Below are 9,398 nucleotides of genomic sequence, written 5' to 3'. Positions count from 1 at the left end.
CAGCATATCCGTTTCCTCCACGGTATGCATGCCATCTTGTTGGGTTTGGAGTCTGTCTTCACTCCACCCCTGGTTGGAGATCATCTTCTCAATGAGAGCCGTAGCTCCGTTGACTGTGAGTGAGAAGAAGGCTCCTCTGGCAGCAGCATCTATATGGGCTCTAGATGTGGAAGTTAGCCCATTGTAGAAGTTTTGAAGGATCAACCAGTTTTCCATCCCATGGTGTGGGCAAGCAAGGATGTATTCTTACATCCTCTCCCATGCTTCTAGGATGGATTCTGATGCTGTCTGCTGGAAGTTGGAAATTCTTCCATGAAGGGCATTGATTTTGCCTATCGGGAAGAATTTCACAAGGAACGCCTTGGAACACTTGTTCCATGTGTTGATAGCTTCTCGGTATTTGTAGAACCACTGTTTCACCCCTCTCTGGGAGGGAGAATAGGAACAAGCAGAGTCTAATTATCTCCTATGCGACATCCTTCATGATGACGGTGTCACACAGCTCTAGGAAGTGTTGGAGATGTGCGTTGGCATCCTCGCTAGGCAATCCATAGAATGGATTTGCCTGCACCATCATGATTAGGTTGGATTTTAGTTCAAAGTTTGCGTCACCAACATTAACAGCGGGCCCAACAGGCATGTTGGCAACTATGGGGACGGAGTACTCGCGGAGCGTCTTTTGGGCCATGTCGGTTGAAGCGGATGGTACTGGAGTGACAGTTTCGGTTGTTGGTGGAGTGCCCTCCGTGTTCTCGATAAAGATCGATAAAGATTGTCGGCAAGACGAAACCAATCTAACACTATCATGTTTTCACCCACAAATAGGTGAAAACATGCAAAGTTATCCTGTTATGACCTATGGCTACCACAAATGCATATTATCGTGAACATGTCCTATTAGATTCTTTTAACCAGTGCCTTCCCCGGCAACGACCCCAGAAATGCTTGTTAGCATTTCTTAGCATCATCACCAGGATTGTTAGTCCATGGTAATGGCACCAGAAATGTCTTGACGATATTCCACAAGCACATGGAAATACCGTTGTAGCATTTTACCTGGGAGTATTCGGGTATTGTTCATTTATATTTTCCCAAAGGAAATCATGGTGTAAAAGTCTCTATTAGGGATATGGTCAAGATAACATGACTGTATAATAGACCAAAGTTCATAATAGGGGTATGCCAGGATAAATATTGGATAGTGTGACACACACAACCAAGCCAATCTCAAAAATAAAGATAAAAGAAAGAATAAAGAATAAACCTAAACTGGAGCAGGTTTATCTTAAATAGCTATGCTAAGATGAGTAGATCATACACATACATGGTTTTCTAAAGATAGAGATTCCTAAGTTAAGATAGGTTTGGTCACTAAAGACTTGCTTCAGGCACCGGATAACACTTGGTCTGCCAAGCGTTGCCGGCCTATAGCTCTACGTCGAACCCAAACGTGGGGGATTATAAGGGATGGACAGGGCTGTCACAACCTGCCGCCTACCCCTCAACCATGGGGAACGAGGCAAAGGAAGGTAGCCTCTAACCTAGACACCACGTCTATGCTATCGACTACTACTCTAGTGTGCTAGCAAGGGTTATCTGTCTTTACCAGGGCCCTTCTACTAGAGCATTCGCTGCAAGGACGAATGGCAAACCCGCAAGTAAATAATGACCAAGACTAACTTAAAGTACAACTCACTACCTCAACTTAGGTCTTGGTCTAAACATGTATGTTGTATGAAAGAGTAAGCATAAAGTTCTATATGCTAAATGAATAACATAAGAACTTTGCTCTAATTTCATAACATAGCTATATTGATAAGATAAGAACAAGAACATAAAAGAACTCTTCATATTGATCATACCAATATTCCTTCTAGATGTCCTAGCTCTTCAACAAAGCTTCTTGCTTAGCTCCAACAAAACTACTAAAAAGGTAAAAAGATACAAGTGGAGAGAGGCTCTTGAGTTGTGGTGTGTGTGTTGGAGTGAGCTCTTCCCCTCTATTTATACACTCTACAGGTCAGTTTGGGGGAGGTTATACATGGAAACATCCCAAACTGACCTCCACATGCATTGATTGGGGCCGAGAGGCGGCGCTAGGGCTGCGGCCGCACCCCTGGTGCGGCCGCACTAGGGCCGGCTCCTTTTGCCACCGCCTTCGTGTGGCAGGCCTCTGGTTGGGCCAAGAGTGTAGCCATGTCGGTGGTTGGCCCATATTTGATAGGTAGGTGGGCCTTCTCCTTATTCCTTTGCGTAGATTCTGCTTTTACGCTTCACTGGATTGCGCCTTTTGATTATAATTCCACCGTATTTGTGTAAATGTCCTGCAAAATAGTGAGTCTCCAATACAAGTGGAATCATGTTAATAATAATGACATATGTGTAATAGATGCTAGTTTCTCCTCCTTTTGTGTCTTAATTGGCGGTCGGATTTGGTCATTAAGGACCACCAACAGTGGCATCTCATCGTCCTGGTGCTTGCTGCCGACGTGCGAGTTGGTGTATTCGAAAATAATGAGAGCAGACATCAATTTGCTAATACGAGGTGGGTTGCACCTTGCTTATCATCACCATCCTAGTTTGAGTCTTGGGAAAGCTTGATGCTAGGTTGTCTTAGATGTTGCTCATGGCCTGTTGATTTGTTTATCCACTTCCTATGAGTGAGTGTTTTATTGTATATTTGTTTTGTGGCACTCGTCTTCTTCCTCTTTGTTCCATAGCCGCAGTGGTGGTTTGGTTTGGGTTTGCATGTTCATACCAAACCATGAACAAGCATAGCTTATATTTATTCATCCGATTCTTTCATCCATGAAGAATGAGCTGTGCCTTCTTTGCGCAAAGTTATTGAAGTTCATCATATGCCTTAATTCATCTCTGGTGTGAGTTCATCTCTTGACTTGCCCAGAATGAATTTGAGTGTTATCTGCAGGGGTTAGTCCAACAAAATAACCAGTATCTACTAAAGCATACTCTTGGTTCAAAAATCAAACTAAACACCATGTCTAATTTGATTTAGGAAAACATTTTAACCTATGCACCATGCTTAATTTAAAAAGCTTTTGGAAGTAAGATCAACACACCTTTTGGTTCAAAAATCAAACTAGACACCTCGCCTAATTTGATTTAGAAAAACATTTTAAACTAAGCATCATGCTTACTTTAAAAGGTGTATGAAGATACTCCAAACCCAAGCATACTATAGCAGATAAAAGTAGCATGAAAGCATTATAGAGATTTACTCAAATAGAAATGAAAGGGCATGATCATGGTGAGGAGTATATATATATATATTTTCTCAATAAAGATGCAAGTGATACGGATATATGAAGAGAACTAAACATGCTGTGGATTTGATATGAGAAAATTTAAACTAAATGGAATGGATGCATGGATTATTCAAAGTAAACATGCAGTGGAATGCAAAAATTAAAAGATAATTGTTCATCAAGTTTTAAGTCCATGAGCAGGACTATCTCACCTTTCTCTATCAAGCTTACCATGACTCACAATTTTAAGTCCAAACCCAAGCATAGTAGTGTAAGCTAAACTGAACGTGGACACCGTAGGAGTGGTGCAAATGTAGCCTCCTTGTAGAAAGTTTGAAACCAAGCAATCAACTGAAGGTGAGAGGTTGGAGGAAAACAAACAGGACTTTAGGCCCATTCATCCTCTGATGATGACCCAATTTGTTTTCATCCAACTCTCACTTGTATTGCCTGACAAGAACATCAGGACCAGGTAGGAACGAGGGAAATGTGAACAGAACAATGACATCTCGAAGCTTCTGTTCTGCAGATCGACCCAAAATCTATGGCCATGTATTGTCAATGAGATGCCATGGTATCACTGGGAGTTGAGAAGAGCATAGCAGCAGCATCTGTTTCTGTTACAGAACAAAAGCATAGATATTGTTCTGTATAAAAAGAAAATCTATTTGTGTTACATTGTCCCTTCATGCCATTGATGCCCTGTCCTAACACTGTTGGAAAGCTCCAAGGCATGGTGGGTACTAGAGTAGTCTGTGTCACGCGGAGCTCGTCAGGCTTCAGTTCAGTTGGACACGAATTGTTCTTTCGGAATACATACTTGCATACGTACTTGATATGAATAGCACAAGTTCTTTTGGTTATTCATTAGGTGAGATTCGACGATGGTTGTGTGAAGTTGGGAGCCGAAGGAAAACATACGAGTATCTGATGAAGAAAAATACCATCATTCTGTTCGCCGATGGTTGTGTGAATGGCACACAGCAGATTACTGAATTAGGAGTATAACAGTCTGGAACTTGACCTTTTGTTCAGACAGAGAGAAGCTGCATCTAGCTGCAGGTTTTTGTGTCGTATTCATTCCCCTCGCCTCGTTGTATTATACAGAGCACTACTAAGTGCTTCCTTCTCTTCTCGTTACAGATCAATCTAGTGATTATTTCGTGCCACGTCATCATCCACGTACACTAATCAGTAAGCACCACCATTAATCCTCCTCTTGATCACCCGATCAATTAATAAGCGCTCCTCACCTCTCGCCATCACCTAAATTAACTACGTAACTCTTCCAGTTAAGTAATGCGTCTTGGTCTTGGAGCTGATTGATTAATCAGACTCTACTGCAACATGGTCGGATGCATGTCATGTTCAATTGTTCATGTATGGGCAGCTAGCTCTTGGCCACTGCAGACATGGCTGATCATCATCATCATGGTTTTCATTTGTTTCACCTGGGCTTGAGGCGGTCGAGCGCAATGTACGCGACGACGCGGTATCCGACGAGCAGCAGCGCCATGACGCAGACGTCGACCCAGTGGTTGTTGAGCCCGACGGCCTTGATGGCCGGGAACTCGGCGACGGGGCAGAGCACGCCGTGTCCGCAGTCGTAGTACCCGCCGCCGTTGGGGAACTGGATCCCGAGTAGGAGTCGGTAGCAGTAGAAGCTGTAGTTGAGCCACCTGAGCCACGCGACGAACGGCGGGATGTGCTGCACGTAGTACCCACCGGCGATGAGGAAGACCATGGTGATGACGGACGCCAGCGTTGTCCCCTGCTTGACGTCCATGAGCACGGCGCCGATGGCGAGCCCGAGGCTCTGCGCCACCAGCACGCTGTAGAGCACGACGGCGAGGGAGAGGAGGAAAGGTCCCGGCCGCGGGTCCAGCCCACCCATCCAGTAGAGGATGAGCACGAACGCCGTGGGCAGGCCCAGCTCCATGGGCAGGTCCGTGGCGGCGCGCGAGGCGAGGTAGGAGGAGAGGCGGTACATCCCCGACGACCGCTCCTTCACCAGCATGGGTCTCTCCAGCGGGAAGGTGAACACGGCGTTGTAGAGCGGGAAGAAGCCCCAGAAGACGGAGAAGAAGAAGACGAGCGCCGTCCGGTCCTGCAGGTGCGACGCCGGGGTGCGCCACCACAGCAGCCCCGCCAGCGTCGCCACGCTCAGCACCTGGAACACGCGCAGCTTGTTGAACGACTCGTACCGGCGCTCCTTGAGCCCGCGCTGGAACAGCACAAGGAACTGCGTCCACCACCCCGTCGTCCACGTCTCCGAGGACGACTTCGACGACGCGTGCCCGCCGGCGCTGCCCGCCGGCAACGCCGTCGTCTCCCAGGCGCAGATGTCCAGCTTCACCGCCGGCGCAATGTGGCGCTCGTACGCCGCGGCCAGCTTGGCGCGCACCTCCTTGTGCTCGCTCTCGCTGCCGGCGGTCAGCGCTGCCATCCCTTCCGCGTCGCCGCCGCTCGTCGTCTGCGCGGTGATACCTGCATGCACAGTGCACGTCAGCCCGAGGTCCAGGAGGTCGACAAGTGTCCACCATTGTTCATCGGGATTGGGCCATTTCGGTATGCGAAAAAGAAATCAAGATTGGAATGGGAGGAGAGGGGATGACGGGAGGGGTGGATGGATCCATGATTGGCAGTGCGCGGAGCAGTGTGTCCCTGTCCATGTGTGTCTCCCTCCCTCCAACTCCCCCGCACACTCCGCCCCCCCACCCACCCATCCACACACACACACACCCCTAATTCCATCATTACCGTTGCCCATTTCTGCTCCCCTCATCACACTTTTCCTTCTGTATATAACAGAATCGAAAATATATCTTCATTCATATACAGCATGGACGGTAGAGGATGGATTTCGATTTTTTGTGAGATTAATTCTTGAAGTTCATGTAATTATCTAGTTATTACTAGTGCGCATATGCCATGAAGACGACGAAGATGGTGATGTATGCTCATCAAATCATGACGCAGATCAAAGGTAAACATCGCTCTCCTCCCCCCCCCCCCCCCCCCCCCCCCCCCCCCCCCCCCCCCCCCCAACACACACACATACACACAATGTCTGCATGCGCGCACCGTATCAAGAACACAATCTTGGCACATCAGTTTGTGCCGCTCATACTGCGGCCCCTTCATGCATATGATGTGTGCTCATTTCTTTTTGCTTCTTTATGTTTTTTCAGAGCCCGTGGTATTCCTGTGCGCTTTATTTTGTTCGATCCTATAGCTTTTTCTCCATCGAGGTGGTTAACTGAACAAACAAAACTACTGCCCAACGGACCTGATTCCCCTGCTTTCCTTTTCTTTTCTTTTCTTATTAAACATCAGCTGAAAAAATCACTATGTGGGTCGTCAAATGAGGATTTTATTTATAATATTATAATTGTTTCTTTTTTAAAGTTGCCAATATGGATTGTCTGTACCCTTTTCGCTTTTAATTCGAATATAATAATGTTGGTGTGTGTGAGCAGAGCAGCAATGGCATATGCATGCTCTCAGTCTTAGGGCATTGATGGGCGTCCTTTGCCATACCAGAGGGGTCGTTCCAATGGAAAGTTTTTCGATGGCCTACTATCTATACCGGGAATTAGTAGCGGCTTTGTTTGTCGCTCACCTCGTCTTCTAGCTACCTAGCAAGCTATCAAGGAGCACGGATGACGTCAGCGCGAGGAATGGACTGGCACATGGCAAAGTGCCCTATGAATTGGAAGGCATCGTGAAAAAAAGGTACAGAGAAAAAAAACGAATTTTATGCGCGATTCGAGTGGTGCATATGCATGACATGGCGGCGTACCGTTGGCGAGGTCGAGCATGAGGTCGGCGGGGTTGATGGAGAGCGGCGACGCGAAGCCGACGGAGGCGAAGTAGTCGAGCGCGTCGGCGGCGCGGCCGTAGTAGATGGAGCAGCCGTCGGCGGACAGCAGCAGCACCTTGTCGAACAAGTGGTACAGCCTGGACGACGGCTGGTGGATGGTGACCACCACGGTGCGCACGCCCTGCACCGCCATCCGGCGGAGCGTCCCGACGATCCGCGCCGCCGTGGTGGAGTCGAGCCCGGAGGTGGGCTCGTCCAGGAGCAGCAGGCTCGGGTCCACCAGCATCTCCAGCCCGATGCTGACGCGCTTGCGCTCGCCGCCGGACAGCCCGCGCACGCCGCGGACGCCGCCCACCATTCTCCCGGCCACCTTGGCCAGCCCGAGCTCCCGCGCCACGGCCTCCGCCTGCGCGCGCTTCTCGCCGGCGCTCAGCGACCGGGGCAGCCGCAGCGCCGCCGTGTACCACAGCGTCTCCGACACAGTCAGGTGTGGGTACAGCACGTCGTGCTGCGTCACGAACCCGGTGCGCCGCTTCACGGAGCCCGAGAAGGGCTGCCCGTTGTAGGTGATCTTCCCGGACAGCACCGCCCGCCCGCCGTGACGCCCGCCTAGGGCTGTCAGCAGCGTCGTCTTGCCGCTCCCGGACGGGCCCAGCATCGCTAGCATCTCCCCCGGACGCACCACCCCCGACATGCCGCTGATGATGGTCTTCTCCCGCGCCCGCGACGACGACGACCCTGCCGCCGACGCCGTGGCCTTCTTGTTCTTACTTCCGTCCCCGCCGCCGAAGGCCGCCATGCTCGCCGCGGACGCCGACAGCTTGTCGCACCATCCGGCCGTCGGCTTGCTGAGCTTCACCTTGTACACCACCTCCTCGAACTGCACAAGACACCAACACGTACACATGACATGCATGCACACGTCTCATCACCTTGACAACATGCACTGGGTCTCAGCACATGACATTACCAAGGAAACAAGACATACGTACATATACATGTATATATATAATAACGTCAACTACCTTTAGGACGAGAGGGAAGGAGTTGGCGGCAGGGCGGGCGGAGGCGGCCGACGACGGCGGGCTGGAGGTGGTGGGGTGGACGACGGCGCCAGAGGGGTTGGTGGGGGTGGTGGCAGAAACTGAAGTAGGAGAGGGAGTGCCGCCGCCGCTGCTGCTAAAGGTGGGCATGCTGTTGGGAGGAGGAAGCGCTGCAGCTGCTCGGTGGCCACCACCTCCGGCTATCTGCTGCTGCTCATGGTGCTCCAGCTGAGGCGGCATGGCGATCTATCTGTGTATCTTTTCTTCTGTCTCTGTCTCTCTCGCTCTCTTCTCCCCTGTGTTATCACTTCACACAATCACTCACAGCACCTGGTGTAGGTGTAGGAGCATGACAATTTTGGTTGGTTTGCTTCTGAGTGTGCTACACTCTCTCTGTCTTCTAGCACTGCTTGGTTTAGGCTTGTCCTGAGTGTAGTTCTGGAGTGGGCTGCCTCATGGCAAGGTATTTATCATAGGAGGAGGGGGTATTGGCAAGGGCAGAGAGGAGAGGAGAGGGGGGCCGGGCCTACCAGGTGGGCCAGGGGAGCAACACTTGCTTGTGTCACTTTTTTATTGGCCAGGGTATATGGCATCCAGTTAGTTACAAGGGGCAGTAGTAGTACTTGCATGCTAGTGATCATCATCAGTACCGAATTGCTGTTATATTATTAACAAATTAATTGTGCGGTGATGTGGGAATTTTGATAGCATCATCACTTCACCACTAGCTATATATATATATATATATATATATATATATATAGGGAGAGGCTATTCAGTAGCCGGCTACAAAATAAGTTATTCTGTAGCCACCTCCATTTATTATAATTTTATATACTAATTTACCATAATATAAATACATATTTACGATAGTTGGGTTACTATAACACATGGGGATATTTACCATAACGTTATATTAAACCACTTAGTAAGGAGTTACTATAATCTCGTAAAATAACATAGTAATTATCGTAACTCAAAAGTGGCTACAGAATAAGTTATTCTGTAGCCAGCTACAGGATAGTAGTTCTATATATATATATATATATATATATATATATATATATATATATATATATATATATATATATATATATATATATATATATACATGTGTATATCCAGTTACAGATGGTAGTTATTGGCAGGGGCGGATCCAGGGCCCGGGCTACAGCCCGGGGTGAGTCCATGTAGCCCTTGTAATATATATGGTGTTTAGCTTAAAAAACTATGATCTTAATTAGACAAAAGGAGGCCTAGGAAGCA

The 9,398-nt window shown here is 48.6% G+C and overlaps 1 protein-coding gene and 1 non-coding gene across 2 annotated transcripts; one reads left to right on the top strand and one right to left on the bottom strand.

The window, feature by feature from the left end:
* Positions 1-214: 214 nt before the first annotated feature.
* LOC136502476 (small nucleolar RNA R71) lies at positions 215-321 on the top strand. Its single transcript, XR_010770612.1, has one exon. It is a non-coding gene; the product is annotated as a small nucleolar RNA R71 (small nucleolar RNA).
* Positions 322-4,308: 3,987 nt separating this feature from the next.
* Positions 4,309-8,553, bottom strand: LOC136501344 (ABC transporter G family member 14-like). The gene is made up of 3 exons (XM_066496853.1): positions 8,115-8,553; positions 7,069-7,969; positions 4,309-5,753 (listed from the first exon to the last, which is right to left on the bottom strand). The coding sequence occupies exons 1-3, from the start codon at positions 8,370-8,372 to the stop codon at positions 4,714-4,716; spliced, it is 2,199 nt and encodes a 732-aa protein (XP_066352950.1). The 5' UTR covers positions 8,373-8,553; the 3' UTR covers positions 4,309-4,713.
* Positions 8,554-9,398: the final 845 nt, after the last annotated feature.

Source organism: Miscanthus floridulus, chromosome 13, assembly GCF_019320115.1.
Source record: "Miscanthus floridulus cultivar M001 chromosome 13, ASM1932011v1, whole genome shotgun sequence".
In the NCBI taxonomy this organism is placed as follows: domain Eukaryota; kingdom Viridiplantae; phylum Streptophyta; class Magnoliopsida; order Poales; family Poaceae; genus Miscanthus; species Miscanthus floridulus.
Note: the sequence above shows the minus strand (reverse complement) of the source record. Positions and strands in the feature narration are given on the sequence as shown.

Excerpts from the sequence above, each read along its gene's own strand:
- LOC136501344 (XM_066496853.1), bottom strand. The coding sequence starts at position 8,372 with ATGCCGCCTCAGCTGGAGCACCATGAGCAGCAGCAGATAGCCGGAGGT. Across the intron at positions 7,970-8,114 it reads CCTTCCCTCTCGTCCTAAAG|TTCGAGGAGGTGGTGTACAA; the intron begins GTAGTTGACGTT and ends TGTCTTGTGCAG. Across the intron at positions 5,754-7,068 it reads CATGCTCGACCTCGCCAACG|GTATCACCGCGCAGACGACG; the intron begins GTACGCCGCCAT and ends CTGTGCATGCAG.